The sequence below is a fragment of the Schistocerca americana genome, chromosome 7, assembly GCF_021461395.2.
Source record: "Schistocerca americana isolate TAMUIC-IGC-003095 chromosome 7, iqSchAmer2.1, whole genome shotgun sequence".
Lineage (NCBI taxonomy): Eukaryota > Metazoa > Arthropoda > Insecta > Orthoptera > Acrididae > Schistocerca > Schistocerca americana.
The window spans coordinates 467,397,877-467,419,591 of record NC_060125.1 but is presented as its reverse complement, the minus strand read 5'-3'; the positions used below and the strand labels follow the sequence as shown (position 1 = coordinate 467,419,591).

Below are 21,715 nucleotides of genomic sequence, written 5' to 3'. Positions count from 1 at the left end.
TATGTAAAATCGCTAAGTGGGATGAAGGCTTCTATCCAGTTATACATCAACCAGTTGACATCAACCAGTTGAGTTGGCAATAGGAGACAGCAAAAGGAAAGCTGAAGTTTTAAATTTTGCATTCAAAACAAGTATTCCCTCAGGAGGGTGGTAAAGTCATACCATTGTTTGACAGATTCCCATATGGAGGAAACAGAAATACTCACCCGCTGGTGTTGAGAAGCAACTGAAAGAGTTGAAACTAAATACGTTGCCGGACAACGTGGAATCCCATTTTGATTTTACCAAGAGTAATCTTTGGCATTAACCCCTTACTTAGCTTGCATTTATCACAAATCTCTCATCCTGCACAAAGTCATAAATGACGTAAGAAAGAAGCTAGAAAACTACAGACCAAGATCCTTAACATCGGGTTGCTGTAAAATTCTTGAGCGCTTACCAATTTTGAATATAGTAAATTTCTTTGAGACAGAAAAGTTCCTCTCCAGAAATGAGAAAGGATTTAGAAAGCATTGCTTGTGTGAAACTCGGGTTGCTGTATTCTTACACAATATCCTGAGAGTCATGGATGATGGGCAACAGACTGAATCTGTATTTCTTGATTCCCAGAAAGCATTAGACTCAGTGATCCTTTGCAGATTTTTAACGAAGGTCCGACAACACGGAATATGCTCTCAGAGATCCGAATGGCTTGAAGACTTGTTAAGAGTTATAGAATCCAGTACATTGTCCTGCACAGTGAGTGTTCATTAGAGGCAGGTGTATTGTCAGGAGTGTCCAGGGAAGTGTGATAGGACCGATCTTGTTCTCCATATACATAAACAATCAAACAGATGGGGTGAGCAGCAATCTGCGATTCTTCGCTAATGAGGCTATAGCATTCGGAAAGTGTAATTTTTGAGGGACTGTAAGAGGATACAGGATGAACTAGGCAGAATTTCTAAGAGGTGTAAGAAATTACAGCTTGCTCTAAACATTGAAAATGTAAGTTGTTCAAGATGAGTAGAAAAAATAATCCTGTACCATTCGAATGCAGTATTGGTGGTTTGCTGTTTGACACAGTCAGTTTGATTAAGTATCTAGGCATATTGCAAAGTGATATGAAACTGAACTAGCATATAAGGTCAGTAGTAGGAAAGGCAAATGTGTGTCTTCAGTTTATGGAGGGTAAGTGTAGTTAATCATCTGTAAATGACACCATGTATAGAACACTAGTGTGGTCCACTCTTGATTGCCTCTTGTGTATTTGGAATTTTCACCTGGTCGGATTAAGGGAAGACATCGAAGCAGTTCAGAGGCATGCTACTAGGTTTGTTACAAATAGGTTTTACTATACAAGCCAGTACTACAGAAATACTCCATGAACTCAATGGGAAACCTTGGACGGAAAATGACACTCTTTTTGCAAAAAACTGTTTAGATAATGCCAATGTACTTATTGCATAAGGACTGTGAAGACAAGAAAAGAGAAATTAGGGCTTGTAAGGAGGCTTATAGACAATTGATTTTTGCTCATTCCATTTATGTGTGCAACAGAAAAGAGAAAGACTAGTATTTACAAGGTACTCCCCACCCCACCATGCAGTGTATGATGGCCTGCAGAGTGTGTGTGTACATGGAGATCAGTGTTTTGTTATTAATGAACAGCAAATTGTGAAGGCAGTAATACACCTCACTGTGAACTGTCTGATGTGTTAGTAGACTAACAGTGGAAAATCCAGGAGGGAATAATGACACTCACCATATGGCGGAGATGCTGAGTCGCAGACAGACACAACAAAAGCGACTCAGCATCTCTGCTATATGGTGAGGGCAATCTATCCTTTTCATAATATTGTCAAGTTAGTAGAGAAGTTTGTATAATTCTTCATCAGTGAATGACTACCATTATTGACAGTTTGCATAATAATTTAAGATTGTTAATTTTCGGATACTGAAAAGTTGGTTTCTATTAACAGGCATCCAAAATACGATATTCTCCAAGCAGCTCGTCAGCTGGCGCATAACCTTATCGAAACAATGCAGCAAGAGTATGCTCAGTTTCAGCAACAACAGCAGCAGCAACAACAGCAGCAGCAGCAACAACAGATGGTGATGCAGCATGGTCAGTTGCGTAAAGCTATAAGATGATAGTGTAAATATTGTATCTATCTTATGATGGAAGGAGCTTTTAACAGATTTATGATCCACCCATACAAACGGTTGAATCATTGCAAATTCAGAAGTGCTGTTAATGAAATCATTAAGATCTACAAAACATTGACATTTTTTCCAGAGATAACTTGCTAACTGTCTCTTAGATTGACTCTCATGAAAAAGTCTATAGATATATGACCTCACAAATGAAGTCCTGTTGGAGCGAGACTGAGTTCTTACCTTCATATCAGAAAACAGGCTCAAGCTTCAGTACTTGGTGCTCTTCTTTTCTTAACCTTACAGTGAATGTTAGAGAAAAAGTTTCCAGTGACATCAGACAGCAATCAACTCAGCCATAACAGCTTGGTGTAAAATTCTTCAGCACGCTCCCATCAGTCATGTAGCTAGAAAATGGGAATCCCTATAAAGTGAGAAGAATTAACACAGAGTGACCACTACTGCTACAAATTATCTAATTATTTGGCTTCAAAGACTGAAGATATTGGTTAGCTGCTTGACCAGTTGCAGTTTTCATTCTAACAGAATGTAGGTGGATATTGTTCAATATAAATATCAAAAGATATTTTAGCATATAATTATTCTCAGATTCTGGAACTAAAACACAAAAGTACAAAATCAGAAGTTGGAAAACAACCATTAATGTTATCATATGAAAGAAGCAACACACATAAAGTTCAGTACATTTTTTGAAGTAATTAGCATTGCCATCTATGCCACAAGCAAGTGATACCTGGCAGATTAAATTATCTCCAGTGAATACTTAAGCAAACATGCCATGTATGTTTTTCCTGGGCTGCTCATTTTGAACATTTTAGTGTTGTTAACGGACTTCTATGTTGGTTCAATGTTGAAAAGGTTATTTAATTTTAATTAAAAGTTGATGGTGTGTTACAGATGCAAATAGAAATAAATACTACAACCATGATTGTAGAATTGTGGAATTTATTTTGTTTATTGAACTGTTTTTAAGTTCATAGTAAAAGCTAAACATTTGCTATTTAGTATAAACGAGGAAGCAAGAGCACGCTCCTTTTTCTCTCTTTTATCTTTTTAATTTAAAAAAAATAAAATAACAGAAACATTTCCAACTAAATGTGTTAGAAGTAAGCACTAACAGTTTATGAGAGTTAGCAGTAGTTAATAATTAAGGCTGTTTCTAACAGCTGCTTCTCATTTTTAAGGGGTTTGTAGACTTGCTCCACACTGCAGAAGTTTCTCCTTCCTTGTGGAACCTATAGAACATGATGAATGCAATGTGTCAAAATGTGAAATAGTGTTCACTTCTTTCTTCATAAACATTATTGCTGCAATAATACTTGCTTTTTGTCTAGTTTTAGTTTTCAGTTACTGTTACCGGAGTTAAATATTGTTTGTTACAGCAACACAGATGCAACAGAACATGAATATGGGTGGCATTGGACAACCAGGGGTTGTAACAGTACAACAAGGTAAAACACTTTTGAGATATGCATGGTGTTTACATTGCTATATGTTATGTTTTCTGTTAGTATTAAGCATTTGGGCAGTTGTAGATATGTTAACAAGTCTACAATTGCAATTGACTCTTGTTTCAAAGCTCTCTTTATAAACGCACATACTTGAAAGCAATAAAAAGTGGATGGCTTGCGCACTGTATGTCTTGTCAGGTCTATCTTGCAGTTATTGAAGTAAATAAATTGAAATGTGCAAGTACTCATTAGCTGGATTACATTTTATGTACTAAGGAAGGCAAGATTTGTGGTAAACAGCTGATATGATGAATGTTGACAATAGTTTATAAACATTCGCAGTTTGTCGTGAAGATCAGTGGGAAATACAGAAATGGCAGATTCATCTTTGTTTAAAGGAACACTGCTTTTATTCAGTTGTAGATGTTACACGTCACTGTCTATCATTAGCAGAGGGGGAAAACTGTCAGATACATTTCAGTGCAGACGAGACAACACATGGGATCCTTGTATCATCAGAATAGAGGAACCTTCTACTCATTTATGAAAAGAGACTTGTGGGAAAAAAAATTGTGACACCCTTGTATCATTGGTGTTTGATCTTCTTCTTCTTCTCTCTCTCTCTCTCTCTCTCTCTCTCTCTCTCTCTCTCTCTCTCTCTCTTTTTAACAACAAAAGATGGCGTCACATCTGTAGCAAACTACACATCACTGCTTTCAAACATTTTTGGTGACTTACACAATGAACTGAGGAAAAGTAAGTGATCCAAATCCAACATTGCCTCTTTTGCTGCTTCAGCATCACATTTTCGAAACATTAAGACCTGAATATGAGTTTTATAGGTTGACCTGGTGCCATGTTCCTGTGTCTGAACAGAATACAAAGCTTCTTGTTGAGAATTCACATCCAATTGACAATGTGCTAGCTGCACATGGGAAGACTCAGGATGCTGACACTACCTACAGGAAATCAAAATCAGATGATTAACAGCGAAACAGAAAATATTCACAACAGCATGGAATAAGTCAAAGAAGAAAGAAACTCACTCATGCCTATTTTGCAAGAAAGTTGAATATTTTATGATAAACTACTAAAAATGCATGGCTGCAGAAGAAATAAAGGTGACAGCTACCAATAATAATTCTAATTCCAGTTTAAAAGTAGGCAGCAAACCAAATACATCTTTCACTAGTGGCTAGTTAGTTCATATCAATTTTGATAGTGCTAATTTGAATTTCTGACTCTAGTATGACACAAAGTATTTCACAAAATAAATGGTATTTCTCTGTTTGAAAAGTTTATGATTCCACAGTGTATACAGACAGCTGACAATAAAGTTAATTTCACACATGGAACTGGCAATATTAATATTTAAGTATGCATAAACAAGTGGATGCCTACTTTGCTAGGGAATGTTTGATACGTATCTGATGCCTGGCACCATCTCTCCTCTGTTCATCAAACTACATAACATGGAAATAATGTGACTTGTGATAACAAAGGTGTTATCATTTAGTGACATAAGGAAGCAGTTGCAAGAACTTGTACTTCATTGTGCCTTATGAATACGCTTATTTGTTATCTAGATTGACAAACAAAGATTAACTTAGAAACAATTGCAGTATTAGCATGATAGACTTGTTTATCAAGATAAATGTGATGCACAAGATGCACTCTTTTTACTTTGGTATAGCTGTTAAGTGTTCTGATGATAACTCATTTTATTTTATTTATTTATTTATTTATTTTTTTGTGGCAAATCTTACCACAAATCATTCAGTCCTTGCAAAGATTGTCTACAAACTGTCAACGAGTTGTTTTAATGTTGATGTCAATAGAATAATCCCTGTTGACTCTGTAAATGGATTTCGTTACTATGTTATTTTCAAAGATGATTATTCTCATTTTGTTCAGAAATGCTTTACACAAAATAAATGTAAGTAGCTGACAATTTGAAAATATTGTTGAAAGATTTTAATGCTGCTAGTCATAAGGTAAAAGTATTTTGATATGATACAGGATGAGAAAACATAACACAGTAGCTGCAGTTCTGTCAGATTGTGATATTGAGTTTTGTCTTGTGTGAGCAAATACATCTGAGCAAAATAGTGTTGCTGAACAAACATATCAACACTTAGTAGCATTAGCTATCTCTGTGTTATCATCTAGCAAGTTACTAAAGCATTTTAGTCCTGTCAACATCAAGGTCAGTAGAGAGAAGGTTGAGAGAAAGAATAATGGACAGATTCAATGTACCCTCAAACACTGCAGGGCAGACACACAAATTACTATCAGTCAGTGTAGATGTCTATGTCATTGCACCTCCTCACTCCCATCCCTCCTTGGCGGTCTAAACTACATTGGCAAGGGACTCCACATTCTGAGACAGCTGCAGATAATATAGGTGCAGCCATCAGTTATTCGCCTCTATCAAATAGAACAAGGACTACATTCTTTTAGTGGTACTTTTTGAAGTACAGTGACTCGAATTTTGAAGGTCAGAACAAATAGGAGGTATCGACTCATTCCATAAATAGCAGCAGACATTTAGGAGAATTTTTTCCTTACTTGGAGAACTAGAAAGCTTACTTGAAAAATTTTATTTGTTACAGAATGAATCATAATATGTTTCAGTGTGTGCTACAGAACATTCAAGGCAAAATTTCAAAACAGAATGTACATTTTTGCAGGAGTATAATGGCAGAAGAAAAATTGGGTGTCACATTATTGTAAGATAAATTAGTATATAATCATACTTTTGAAGTAGAACTTTGGGCAGAAGTCATTGCCTCCAATTCATTATACTGTCCGCCTCCATGGCTGAGAGGTCAGTGTGGCGGAACTTCATATGAGGCAACTGTTTTCGATTTCTGGACACTGGATGTTGTCTTTCTCATCATTTCATCCTCATTGGCACACAAGTTGCCAAAGTGGCGTCAGCTAAATGGACTTAGACCAGGTGGCTGGGCTCCTCACAAGTGGGCCTCCCCACAGGTGGGGCTCCCAGACTAATCACGTGCATTATCATATTGATTATACTCAAGCTCTTGTATTTTAAGGTTTACAAATGTTTGCCTCTGAAGAGGTGTATCAGGAAGTAAATAGTGCTGTCTTCTTTGGTAATGTATGCTGTACCATCATCAAAGGTATTTTGTCCTTTTAAAGTTACAAAAAATTCTTCAGTATTTTTCCCACCAGTTCATTCTCTTCCCCCTCCATTATTGATGTGATGCTTGTCAGTGGTGATGGTTCAGTGACTGGAGCCAGTGACAGCAAACATTCTTGAGATAATGCAATTTGGCTCACTGGTTCTCTTTCCACTGACAAGGAACTGTGCATAGCTATTGGAATAAAATATCTTTTAAGAAATTCATGTAATGAAAAATCAAGACAAAGTGGAACTGCGTTTTGAAGGGATTTTCTGGATCACGTCACGTCATTTTGTTAAGTTTTTTATGTTCTTATTTGTAACTATCTCTAAGATACTCCCATTTCAATTTCAGCTTTTGAATTTGAAGAATAATGAAGGGATATAATAAAATATTGATTTATAGTTTCCTGTATGTGTAAGAATAGGTGGGCTAAGTAAAAGATATATGGGTCAAGTATCTTTGCTTTTATCCATACAGTACTTCTAATTTTTCTTCACTGATTGTGAAATGTGAAGGAATTTATTCTATAACAAAAAGAAGATAAATACTTCATCTGTGACAGATCTGATAAAAACAGGCAGGAGACATGTAATGTGTTTACTGCAGAAACTAAAGTATAGTTCCACTGGCTTGTGCTGACTGCCCGCTCATGCCAGGAATATTAAACATTACAAATGTTGCTGATGCGTCCTGGCCTACCTCTGCATCTCATCGCAGCCCAGCTTCCAGTATCAGCACCACAATGCAAAACAGTGGGTTTGATATCCCAACACATCACGGCTTGGCCCAGCATGTTTTGGCCTGGCACTCTGAGTGAATGCTCCCTTAGACTCATGTTTAGACATACAAATAGAACAATGAGTGTCTGACTTGTTAATTCCACAGCGAGCATACACAGACAAGATTCTACATCATTCTAACATGGGTGATACGAAACCATTAAAAATGTTGTGGGGTAATGAACTTGTATACAATGAACGTAGCAACAAACTAGCCAGCACTGTTCCTTATTGTACATGTGTGAGATCATTAATGTATCTTACATGTCTGTTTGTCCAGATCTCAATTACATTGTACCAAAAGTTACTTAATTGGTGGCTAAACCCACTTCACCTAAGTGGAATGCTGTAAAATGCATTTTCAGATATATCTATGGTATCTCAGTCTCTTCTGCAATTCATCCGGCAGCAAACTTTTTGCCTGTGCCAAAGTTGAGTTTGTGGGTGACGTTAAAACAAGATTATCAACTGATTTGTGTTGCCTCAATTATTGGTGACACGGCTGTGCTGTATCATGGGTTTGTTTGCTGGAGAAATTGGTTACACCAATGAAGTGGAGATTGTTGCTGCTATTGAAGGAGCCAAAAAAACTGATATGCCTTAATCGACTGTTGTTGGAGATTAGTGGACAAGGGGACGCACCCGTATTATTAATTGATAATGTGAGCACCGTGGAATTAGTGTTCTAAGCACATCAAAGTACATTATTATTTCGTGCGTGAACTATATTCAACATAGGGGTATCAATGTGGAATGTGTTTGTTCTGAAAATCATCTTGTGGACCTGTTTGCAAGGCCTTCAGAGTCAAATATATTTAGACCACTATATACTAAGACAGGGCTTTGAAACTAAATATTGACGTGAATAAACCTAATTTTTGTTTTCAGTTCCCTCATTCTGTGACAGATAATTTTGTGTTGTGTGAAACCTCTCAAACTTTCTGCTGTAGGAGTGTGTATTCTTTCTCTCTCTCTCTCTCTCTCTCTCTCTCTCTCTCTCTCTCTCTCTCTCTCTCTCTGTGTGTGTGTGTGTGTGTGTGTGTGTGTGTGTGTGTGTGTGTGTGTGTGTGTGCGTGCGTGCGTGCGTGTGTGTGTGTGTTGCATACATAATGTGTTACACTTTTTCATTGCTATAAAATATATCCTTACATCACCACAACAGCAGTAACTATCACAGTTTGGTTGTGTACGCACTAGAAAAGCTTCAGTGCCCCAAACCGTCAGTCAAAATTTTCTTTGTTGTTGGTTCTCTACTTCTAAATACATAAAAGTTGTAAGAGTTTTGGGCCGTAGTGCTTTTAGACTGATTTCTTCTGACCTTACATGCAAAAAGAATACTAATAATGATGATGATGAGTATGTTTTTACACTTAAAGAGTCCTTCAAGATAGATCAAAACTGGAGTCGGACAGGGAGGTAGCTCTCACCTTTGCTCTTTTCAACTATATCCTTGATAAGGTGATCACATAATGGTGACATACAATTAAAGAAATTGGTAGAATACAATCAGGATGTGTGGAAAAGGGAATATTGGCATTTGCAGATGTTATTGTGATATTGTTACAATCAGTAGAGAAGAGGTGGCTAATTGAACCATGCAACTACAGAGACAAGCCACGAAAACAAGTCTATAAATCTCTAGCAAAAAAGACACTGTGCTGGCCGAAAATCAAGACAGCTTCTTGATAGAAGACAATATGATAGAAAATTTTATAGGATCGAGATATTACCAATACCTTGCAAGAACAGGATTATTGAAGAGGGTTCTTTGGAGGTTATTGGAACCTTGAAGAACTGGAAATGGTTATTACAGAAAAAGAGTAAACCAGGAAATATAGATAGGACCTCAGACATAATCAGGAAGAGACAGAACATGGTCTTTGGACACATCCTTAGAATGGACCAGGGGAGGTTGACCCGTAAGATAATAGAATAAATTATGAACAAGTGAACCAGTGTGTGCTGGATCCAAGAGGTGAATGTGGAAGAAAAGAGAATAGAGGAAACAGAATTACAACGAGGTGACTTTTAAATAAAAAATTCAGGCTTTCACAGATTTCCATGAGAGAATTAGACCCAAAGTTAAAATCTTCATAGACAGAAGAGTGAAATAGGTTACGAAGTATGAGATTGAAAGAATATAGGACAAGGATAAAGACCTGAAGTGAGGAAGCTGATATGGATTAATGTGGTCTTCAAGATGGTCAAAATGAGGAGATGACTATCAACAGATCTCATTGCTTTTTCATGTCTATCAGGGGCAGTCAAATGACAACAGAACACCCACCACAATAGGACTATGGAATGGTTCCATTCAAAAGTAATCACCTCACCCTTAAGACATTTATGCCACTGGGCACGAGACGATCAATTCCTGCTTTGTACAATGTGGTTGGCTGATGACTGATTGACAACTGCACCCACTTTGCACTTTATTGTCCAACTGAAACTAATGCCCATGTGTGTCTTTTTTCAGGTTGCCGACAATGTGAAAATCACATGGTGAATGATCTGAGCTATACGGTACATTTTGGAGTGTTTTCCAACCAAATCGCTGAAGCATAGCCTTCGTCTGATTGGCAAGGTGGATGCGGGCAGTATTGTGCAACTGGATGATTCTGGAGCTTGTGCAAACAGCTTTGGATTTCTTTGTTGGATGAGATGTGGGATGTTTCCCCTGTTGGCTTTGCCATTTGTCTTGATGATTTGCTTCTCGAGTTACCCGAGTGTGGAGCCACAATAAATGCGCAGCACTATGAAGACACTTTGCAGAAACTGTGATGCGAGATGAAGTCAAAATGCCCAGGAATGGTGATTTATAATACAATAACACTCCCCCTCCCCACCCACAACCAGTCGGATGAAGGCTGCACTTCAGTGATTTGGTTGAGAAATACTGCATCACCCTCCATACAGCCCACATTGTTCACCATGTGATTTTCACATCACTGGTGACCTGAAGGAAGACGTGTGGATGTCAGTTTCAGTCAGACAGGAAAGTGCAGGAGTGGGTGTGGTTGTAGATCCCTCAGTAGCCGACCACATTCTATGAAACAGGAATTGGTCGTCTTGTCTCCCAGTGGGATAAATGTCGTAACACATGTGGTGATTACTTTTGAATGGACCCATTCCATGATCACATTGCGACGGATGTTCGGTTTTCATTTGACTGTCCATTATAATATGAGACTGTGATAAATAAGTACTATATCATTATTATTCAAAAATATCATAATAGTCATGTATCATTTATTTTCCATTGATTTAACATAAGTTTATCTCAGTCATTTAACATGAAATTTAGTCGCATTGACTGTTTACCAACAAAAATAATCAGTGTCTGAAATCAAAAACAGGGATACCTGTGAAAGCCGGCCGCGGTGGTCTAGCGGTTCAGGCGCTCAGTCCGGAACCGCGCGACTACTACGGTCGCAGGTTCGAATCCTGCCTCGGGCATGGATGTGTGTGATGTCCTTAGGTTAGTTAGGTTTAAGTAGTTCTAGGGGACTGATGACCACAGATGTTAAGTCCCATAGTGCTCAGAGCCATTTTGAACCATACCTGTGAAACCACTCCTGATCTACAAGCTAAGCTGCAACCATGGTGCTTCATTCCACTTGGGCAAGACAACCAATAAGCTGTTTGTTCGCATGAATGGCCACCGACAAACAGTCCAAGAAACACCTGGACCATCCAGTTGCTGAACATGCTGCCCAATATGACATTCATGTTTTTAATGATCACTTCACAGGGTCCTATCTGGGTCCTTTACCAACACCAGCTTTTCTGAATTGTGCTGGTGGGAACTCTCCGTGCAATGTATCCTATGTTCCCGGAACCCCTCCAGGCCTCAACCTTTGTTAGTAATTGTTCCTCACCATCTATCCCCTTCTGTGTCAGAATTACCGTATATGTTCCCATAAAGGAAAAATTAATCAATAGTGTCATTTATAAATAAAATTTGATTCATTGTAGTTAATGTGAGTCTCTTTCTCTTCTTAGTGCACATTTGTCCTGCTTTTGAAAATATTTGTTCATAGGTCTCTGATGTTGCTGTGATACATAATACTTTTAGAACTAGTTGATACAATACTGGCCACAGCAGTTTTCTTGTTTCCCACCAGTTTAAGGGATTGCTGTTTCTAGGCAATATTCCTCCACTAATTATTTGTCCAGTTTGATAATTGCCACATTTCCTGGGTCGTGACTTGCTTGAAGCTGACTAATAGTTTCATTCAACTCGTACCAGGTTGAAGAAGTCTCGTGTGTCACAGTGGTAACTGGTTGAGAAATGTGCTGTGTTTTTTTTTCTTGTTGAACAACCAACACACTCATTTCTGCAACATCCTCCACTTAGTAGCCCTGAAATGTTTTGTCATCTGGATGTCCTTCCATTGAATTGGGGATCCAGTAACATTGCTTGACTAATCAGTTTATTGCTGGAGATAACCCAAAACCACTCTGATAATTGTTTAAGCAAATTATCAGCCAATGACTGTTTCTTGACGACATTCTTTATTTTTGTCTTTAAAAATTTTAGTTGCTGTTCCATTAATCTTGGCAAATTTCATTTTTAAAAGTGAGACTGTTTCCTCTGAGGACACTTATTTGGTTACCTCATCGAAAACTTTCAACATCCTTTAAGTCAGTTGCATTATTTCCTAGCCTGTACCCTAGAAGTTTAAGATGATAAATTTTCTACCTAAAATAAAAAAAAAACTTTGTGTTCTGCCTTACGGCAGGTCTTGTCATGGGGGAAGCCTCGTCACAGAGGTCCACCGCATAAACATCTAGGGAAGTGATTCCAGTGGTGGTTTCCCGTTGTCTTCCACTGATGATGATGAAATGATAATGAGGACAACACAACACTCTGGGCATCCAGATGGGGGTTTGTCGGGGATGGCTAGCTCGTCCCACGTGTCTCCTGATTGGACTACGGCTGTGGCTGCCCAGGATACTGATCACATCGAGGCTGACCCCTCACCCATGGTAGAGTGGGAGGTCGTCTCGAGGTGTGGCAGGGAGCGAAAGACATTCCGGAGGGCTGAACAGAAGGCCTCTTCAGTTTGTCTGACGTGGCGAACTGGTTTCAGGCTCTGTCTCCGGCTGATACGGATCTTCGGCCGGACATGGCTGCTTGTCCCGTTCCAGAGGTTGCCCCTCAGTCTGCAAGATCCAGGCGGTCGCAGAGGGTGGGCTTACTGGTAGTTGGGAACTCCACTGTGGCAGCAAGAGAGGGGAAGAAAACCAATGTGCACTCCGTGTACATACCGGGGGGGGGGGGGGGGGGGTCATTCCAGATGTGGAAAGGGTCCTTCCAGATGCCATGAAGGGTACAGGATGCACCCATCTGCAGGTGGTCACTCATGTCGGCACCAATGATGTGTGTCGCTATGGATCGGAGGAAATCCTCTCTGGCTTTCGGTGGCTATCTGATTTGGTGAAGACTGCCAGTCTCGCTAGCGGGATGAAAGCAGAGCTCACCATCTGCAGCATCGTTGACAAGACTGACTACGGACCTTTGGTACAGAGCCAAGTGGAGGGTCTGAATCAGAGGCTGAGACGGTTCTGCGACAGTGAGGGCTGCAGATTCCTCGACTTGCGCCATAGGGTGGTGGGGTTTTGGGTTCCGCTGGATAGATCAGGAGTCCACTACACACAGCAGGCGGCTACATAGGTAGCAGGGGTTGTGTGTCATGGACTGGGCGGTTTTTTAAGCTAGATGACCTCGGGCAACTACAGAAAGGGCAGCAGCCTCAAAGGGTGCGGGGCAAAGTCAGGACATGCAGGGACCAAGCAGTAATCGGTATTGTAATTGTAAACTGTCGAAGCTGCATTGGTAAAGTACCGGAACATCAAGCGCTGATAGAGGGCACCGAAGCTGAAATCGTTATAGGTACGGAAAGCAGGCTGAAGCCAGAGATAAATTCTGCCGAAATTTTTACGAAGGCACAGATGGTGTTTTGAAAGGATAGATTGCATGCAACCGGTGGTGGCGTGTTTGTTGCTGTTAGTCGTAGTTTATCCTGTAGTGAAGTAGAAGTCGATAGTTCCTGTGAATTATTATGGGTGGCGGTTACACTAAACAACTGAGCTAGGTTAATAATTCGCTGCTTGTACTGACCTCCCGACTCAGCAGCATTAGTGGCAGAACAACTGAGAGAAAATCTGGAATACATTTCACATAAATTTTCTCAGCATGTTATAGTCTTAGGTGGAGATTTCAATTTACCAGATATATACCGGGACACTCAGATGTTTAGGATGGGTGGTACGGACAGAGCATCGAGTGACATTATACTGAGTGCACTATCCGAAAATCACCTCGAGCAGTTACACAGAGAACCGACTTGTGGAGATAACATCTTGGACCTACTGATAACAAACAGACCTGAACTTTTCGACTCTGAAAGCGTAGAACAGGGAATCAGTGATCATAAGGCCATTGCAGCATCCCTGAATATGGAAGTAAATAGGAATATAAAAAAAGGAAGGAAGGTTTATCTGTTTAGCAAGAGTAATAGAAGGCAGATCTCAGACTACCTAACAGATCAGAACGAAAATTTCTGTTCCGACACTGACAATGTTGAGTGTTTATGGAAAAAGTTCAAGGCAATTGTAAAATGCGTTTTTGACAGGTACGTGCCGAGTAAAACTATGAGGGACAGGAAAAACCCACCGTGGTTCAACAACAAAGTTAGGAAACTACTGTGAAAGCAAAGAGAGCTTCACTGCAAGTTTAAACGCAGCCAAAACCTCTCAGACAAACAGGAGCTAAACTATGTCAAAGTTAGCGTAAGGAGGGCTATGCGTGAAGCGTTCAGTGAATTCGAAAGTAAAATTCTATGTACCGACTTGACAGAAAATCCTAGGAAGTTCTGGTCTTACGTTAAATCAGTAAGTGGCTTGAAACAGAATATCCAGACACTCTGGGATGATGATGGCATTGAAACAGAGGATGACACGCTTAAAGCTGAAATACTAAACACCTTTTTCCAAAGCTGTTTCACAGAGGAAGATTACACTGCAGTTCCTTATCTAAATCCTCGCACAAATGAAAAAAATGGCTGACATCGAAATAAGTGTCCAAGGAATAGAAAAGAAACTGGAATCACTCAACAGAGGAAAGTCCACTGGACCTGACGGGATACCAATACGATTCTACACAGAGTACGCGAAAGCACTTGCCCCCCTTCTAACAGCCGTGTACCGCAAGTCCCTAGAGGAACGGAAGGTTCCAAATGATTGGAAAAGAGCACAGGTAGTCCCAGTCTTCAAGAAGGGTCGTCGAGAAGATGCGCAAAACTATAGACCTATATCTCTGACGTCGATCTGTTGTAGAATTTTAGAACATGTTTTTTGCTCGCGTATCATGTCATTTCCGGAAACGCAGAATCTACTCTTTAGGTATCAACTAGGATTCCGGAAACAGCGATCGTGTGAGACCCAACTCGCTTTATTTGTTCACGAGACCCAGAAAATATTAGATACAGGCTCCCAGGTAGATGTTTTCCTTGACTTCCAGAAGGCATTCGATACAGCTCCGCACTGTCGCCTGATAAACAAAGTAAGAGCCTACGGGATATCAGACCAGCTGTGTGGCTGGATTGAAGAGCTTTTAGCAAACAGAACACAGTATGTTGTTCTCAATGGAGAGACGTCTACAGACGTTAAAGTAACCTCTGGCGTGCCACAGGGGAGTGTTATGGGACCATTGCTTTTCACAATATATGTAAATGACCTAGTAGATAGTGTCAGAAGTTCCATGCGGCTTTTTGCCGATGATATTGTAGTATACAGAGAAGTTGCAACATTAGAAAATTGTAGCGAAATGCAGAAAGATCTGCAGCGGATAGGCACTTGGTGCAGGGACTGGCAACTGACCCTTAACGTAGACAATGTTTTGTGAATACATAGAAAGAAGGATCCTTTATTGTATGATTATATGATAGCGGAACAAACAATGGTAGCATTTAGTTCTGTAAAATATCTGGGAGTATGCGTACGGAATGATTGGAAATGGAATGATCATATAAAATTAATTGTTGGTAAGGCGGGTGCCAGGTTGAGATTCATTGGGGGAGTCCTTAGAAAATGTAGTCCATCAACATAGGAGGTGGCTTACAAAACACTCGTTCGACCTATACTTCAGTATTGCTCATCAGTGTGGAATCCGTACCAGGTCTGGTTGACAAATGATATAGAGAAGATCCAAAGAAGAGCGGCGCGTTTTGTCACAGGGTTATTTGGTAAGCGTGATAGCGTTACGGAGATGTTTAGCAAACTCAAGTGGCAGACTCTGCAAGAGAGGCGCTCTGCGGGCAATAAACTATGGGATCTTTATTTAAAGTAAATCTTTGCAACATTTCATAAGCAGAATTCAGTTTCAGTCGTTTTTTTATTTTTTTTATTTACTTATTTTTTATTTACTTATTTTTTATTTAAATTTTCTTGCATATCTGTAAATTTGCTTAAAGCAAAGGGTCTCTCCTTGAGAAAGATAACAACTCATTTGACCTCATCAATGGTTTTCTGTTTGGACTTCTGAATTGTGTGCTGCGCAGTGAGATTTAAAGAATGTGCAAAGCTTTGGATATGTGGGAGTTTCAGAAGGATGGCAGTTAATTTCATATTTAATGCATCTTCTTTTATTATGGAAGTGATTTTAAAACTGATATTGTATTTGAAATAACAGACTTTTCTCAGTTTGAGTTGTCTTCTGCAGTGTGTCTGCTTCGAATTGTGAGCACTTCTGTTCACTCTTCTCATCTATGAAATTTGCAGTCAGTGCACAGAAACTAATGTTATTTATTTCCATCCAAGCATGAGAGGAAAGGCAGTCTGCCTTTGCAATGGTCAAATAATTTTTAATTCTATCTGAGAGTTTGATAGTGTTTTTTGACTTGTTTAAATATAAAAGGGGGGGGGGGGTTATGTGCATGTGTGTGCATGTGCACCACTACAGAATAAGAATGGTATTCTCTACAAATCATTTTTAAAAGCTGTACATCTGAAGCTATACTTTTATTTAATGTGAGTGACTTTATAATGTTAAAAAAAAATTACTTATTGGCTTTTGTTAGGAAGAAATGATTTCTCGAATTTTACATCAACTTATGGCGATCTTGATCGGCTTCCTTACCCACATCATTCCAGAGGTATTGTAGAATGCTTCGATTTAAGCTGTCTCTTCAGGTTTGATGATGAGCCAGAAGCCATGGAAATTATCTGCTGACAGTAGTCGCACTTTTTCCTTTTTCTTCCACTTGGGTAAATGTACTGAACATTGCTCGTAATTCTTTTAGGCAAAGGCATTGTGGGCGACATATTGTTGTGCATCACTTAAAAGTACACTGATAAAATTAAAATATTTACTATTAATGTGGCCATTTTAAATTGTAAAAGCTTAGAGCGAGAACAAATATACATGCAGCACATTCTATAATCAGAAGTTATACAGTAGGTTGTAGAATGTTGTGATCTGCGAAACCTAGACACACAATTGTGAAGTTCATATTGTATACAGAAAGGAATGAAACAGTTACAGTGATTAAGAAACTCATGAAGGCAAGCCTGATAATATGCAAGGATTTCACTGCTGAAAGATAAAAATTTTGAATAACATTCGAATTTAGGTTACATAGCATGTGAACGAGAGTTGACAGGATAATGGTGTGTATAAAGGCTGAAAGGAAGCAGCTCAAATGAGCTCTAAAACCTGTGCATTAGGAGCTACAAACTTGTCTATTTATGCAGTCAGTAGTTCTACTAGTGTGTCTGTATTGTTACTGTAGAAAATAGTTGGCCATCGCTTTCAACTCATTTCGACAAACTCCGCTAGATGTATCAGAATATCGATATCCATGTGTTTCTCCTAATGAATGTGGATACCTGGCTTAAGAAAGCATGCTCTCCAGTTCCCTAAATATAGGCTCCACTGCTGTCCAGACTACTCACATCCATTAGTAATGAAGACAAAAAAGTCAAATATATGTCATAAATATCAAATCCCTGGAAATACGCCGAATGTGCGTTCTCTGCAGACCTCTGGAAGTAGGTGGGATAGCCTGTTTCAAAATTGTATCTTTCAAAATTAGATTTGACTTAGGAGCATACAAATAATGCTAGGAAAACTAACATAAACTTTCTGCCCCTTCACTGTGAAATACAGGTGTGTAATTTCTTCTTCAAATGTAACAAAATTTCAGCTAGCACCTACCCATAATGCAGCCTATAGTGCAGCCCCCATAGATGTATTTGCTACAAAATCCACAAGCAAAGAAATTCATATCTGGAATATCAGTTTACAAAATAATAATCACGACTTTCTCTCTAAAATATGCAATTGTGCCAACATACAGAGACTTTAAGTGTATCAGTGTGCCTGAAGTTGCAGTGGAGGCTCAAGAGATAATTTTGAAGATTACTTCCATACCATTCATGAAAGTGAAAGACCAACTCTATGATTTACTGTCAAACTAACTTTATTACACAATAAATATAGTCCCCTAAAGACCAGAAAACTGAAGGAAAAAGCTGCACCTTGGCTAATGGAAGAGCGAAAAAGGTTCGAGACGCTGCACATCAGGCTTACAAATGACCTCCTATCCTTGAAAATAAAACTGATTGCAACCAGAAAGCAAAGAGACTCAATCAATCTGAGCGAAACCATTACTGAGACATGCCAATACATTAATCTGAAACATAAAGATGTGATGCTGTATGGAAAAGCTTCTGTGATCAAGGGAAGAGTAGGCAAAGTAGAAGCTGCAACTGATCCCATTGTCATAACCAAATAACTAAACCAGTACTTGACTTTAGCAATAACCTTCACTGAAATGTAAATAAAACATAGACTCGCTGATTATTTTCCGGAGGTAAATGTTAGTAGTGGCGAAAAATTCTTTCTTGAGCTGACAACCCTGGGGATAAATCCTTCAGCCTAGCATTTACTGTACAGGGCAGTGTCACAGTCCAAATGATCAAGCTTATTGTTGACCCACTACTGCTCACAATAAATACTGCTCCCTAGACCTTTGAACTCTTGCCTGGACAACACAGCAGAAACACTCGTTCCTATCAGGATCCAAGCACTAGAGATTTGATTGCTAAGAAGAATAGCTGGGTACATTCTGTCTGACTGGAGAGTGAATGTAGACATCAGAGAAGAACTGAGAGTGGAAAACATAAATGAGCAGATTGAAGAATACTGTAAGGAATATGCCACAAGAATGGGAGATGACAGATTACCAAAATTGGTGATAATTATTATCCAGTGAACACGAGATGCTGAGGAAAATTGACAGTTTCAACCAAAAGAGCGTGTTGTTATTGTTGAGTACTTTGTAGTTGTTTACAACATACTATAGTAGTTTAGATGAAATTGAGACGAATAATTTGATGTAGGACACTTGGCCTATCAAGTCAGGAAGCTACCGCAAACTGGCTTACCTGTACCTCAATGCATGCACGTTGCCCAAGATTTTCCGTATTCCTTCACTCTCTTCGTGCAACCTGTTAGTCCTGAAGAAAAAATGAGTAGGGCCATTTTAAAAGAAATTTAATGTAGTTTAATTTTATACTGTAACAAGTTTTCACTTGAGGCTGCGGATTTTGTATTATTCAAGAAAAATGTACAAAAATAACTTTAAATATGTTCCATCTTTCTACCATTTCAAATAGGTCATATGTCCATATTTAATTTTTTACTTCAGATGATCGTTCCTGTCATATCTCAGAATATTGACCACTTATCCTGAGATAATGTTTATGCATGGACTATCATGTATAGTAGAATACTTATGTGTTATACATACAGTTATATTTAGTATCCTATCCCAAAGTAATTAAAACCTTCATAAAGGCTACCAACACACCAACAGCAGCAACTATAAATGCAACAGACATAGAAAAGACATATAATAGGACACCTAACAGGAACACTCACACAACAAAAAAACAGAAGAGCAACAACACAAGATGACAACTAGAACAAATCAAACAAGGACACAAAGAATAAAAAACTGAACTTGGATGGAGAGGTGCTCAGTCAAGAAAGCGAGTTGCAAGATGTATCATTGTACCAAGAGCACAGAAAATGGAGTGATGCTTCAAGTCGCCGTGTGATCTGTTCCGTGTGATCTTGTCTGCGAGAGCTATTTGCCTTGCCGGGGAGCAGTGAGCTAGCTTGCAATTTGATCCAGAATAGTGGTGGTGACTAGTGAGCTAGAGAGCTATCTTGCAATCTGATTCCTGAGAGTGGTGGGAAGAGCAGTGAGCTAGTGAGACTGCCTAGAGTGTGATCGGTGAGGGTGGTGGGGAGTCTGAGCTGTTGGGAGGGTAGTGATGCCTGGATTGTTTTGTGATATGCTCCAAGCGCATGGTGGCTGAAGACTGCAGTTTTATGATCACTGGCAGCACATTCAGAGCGCGGTGCTAAGTCAAAGGATAGGAAGTACCAACTCACTCAAAAGTATGTAAATGTTTATTGAACTTCGGAAATTTGAGATATTCTTTTGAACTCAAGAGCGGAAACATGATGCTGGAAGTGTTTTGTGCCTTAATGTACTGTACTGAAGCACTGGTGTTTCATTTGCTCCACTAGCTGCATGGTCAATGTGGGGGGACTGTAAAGAAAAGGCGCTCAGGTTTGATTCCCAGTTAGGCCAAAGATTTTTTTCGCCACTCTGACACTGGGTAAAGAGTTATGTTTACTTTCATATCATCATAATTAGTATTACTGTTGAGATGGCTGAATGGGTACTGCCTGCCAGCCAATAAATTAGGGAGGGAGGAAACAGAGCTTTCTTTCTATTCTGTTTCCATTGAAGAGAAAAGCTTTACGTACTAGTTAGATGTGCAAATTCACATGTGCACTTGGTGTATAGCTTGGGAAACGTTTTCTTAAGGATGTGGGGTGGGATTCTGTTGCAGTAGCCTAGTGTCGAACTTTCATCCTGCTCATTACAGCCACCAGAGATTTTGAAATCAAATGAGCTACCATTAATTTTTTTCTGAATCATCCATCATTCACTTTTTAGAAAGATCTGGCTCTTTGAATCAATTCAGGGGCAGAGTGCCCATCTCAAGTACTTTACCGTTCCCCATTCATACCCTGCTCTCCCTCTCCCTCTGCCCCAAAATTGTCCTCAGCCCCACCACCAGATTGCTTCTCCCATCATGTGCAGTTGCTCACAGTCTGGCCTTGCCAGACGGAGTCAGTGGTCATGTGTGTGTGAGCTACATTTATGTGAATGTGTGTGTGTGTGTGTGTGTGTGTGTGTGTGTGTGTGTGTGTCTTGTCTATTTCACAAGAAGGCCTTCTGGCCGAAAGCTTACGTGTGCCAAGAGTACCAATTTCAGGCACTGCTTCTCACTATTGACAACACAGTGGCCGATGACTGAGAGCGGCAGCTTTTGTGTAGAGTTGTCAATGCTAACAGACAGAAATCAATGTACGACGAATGTATTCTTTAGGAAAATGCAGTGAAACTTGGTGTTGATAGGCTGTGGCAGCACACGACTGTGAATGCATTTGCTAACAGCATGACATAGCCTCCAGGACCTGTCCTGGGCTCATGACCATATTGGTTAGACCCTAGATGACTGGAAAACTGTTTGCCAGTCAAACGCATCCCAATTTCAAATAGTAAGAGCTGATGGCAGGGTTATTGTGTGGCACACACCGCACAAAGCCATTGACCCAAGTTTTCGACAAGCCTCTGTGCTAGCTAGTAGTGGCTCCATAATGATGTGGGCTGTGTTTACATGGACCACTGAATGGAAATGGTTATGTTCGGCTACTTGGACACCTTTTGCATCCATTCATGGTCTTCATGTTCCCAAAAAAAAAAGAAAACAGTGCAGTTTTTATGGACGACAGTACGCCATGTCACCCGGCCACAATTATTTGTGACTTATTTGAAGAACATTCTGCAAAACTCGAGCAAATGCTTTGGCCACCCAGATTTCCCAACATGAATTCCATCGTACATTTACAGGACATAATTGAGGGGGTCATTTTGTGCCAAGATCCTACGCCAGCAAGACTCTCGCAATTGTGGACAGCCATAGAGGCAGCGTGGGTCAGTATTTCTGCAGGGATCTTCTAATGACTTGTTGAGTCCATACTGCATTGAGTTGCTGCACCAGCCTGAGCAGGAGGTGGTCCAATGCAATA

The 21,715-nt window shown here is 39.6% G+C and overlaps 1 protein-coding gene across 7 annotated transcripts in view; it reads left to right on the top strand.

The window, feature by feature from the left end:
• The window catches only part of LOC124622517 (chromatin modification-related protein eaf-1-like), a 294,631-nt gene that overhangs the window by 132,333 nt on the left and 140,583 nt on the right, over window positions 1–21,715 (top strand). For all 7 annotated transcript variants that reach the window (XR_006980637.1, XM_047148240.1, XM_047148239.1 and 4 more), the window contains 2 exons: window positions 1,959–2,104; window positions 3,537–3,605. Coding sequence is in view for 6 of the 7 variants with exons in the window: in XM_047148240.1 (XP_047004196.1) it covers window positions 1,959–2,104; window positions 3,537–3,605 (215 nt within the window). In the remaining variant the exon portion in view is untranslated. The remainder of the gene's footprint in view (window positions 1–1,958; window positions 2,105–3,536; window positions 3,606–21,715) is intronic.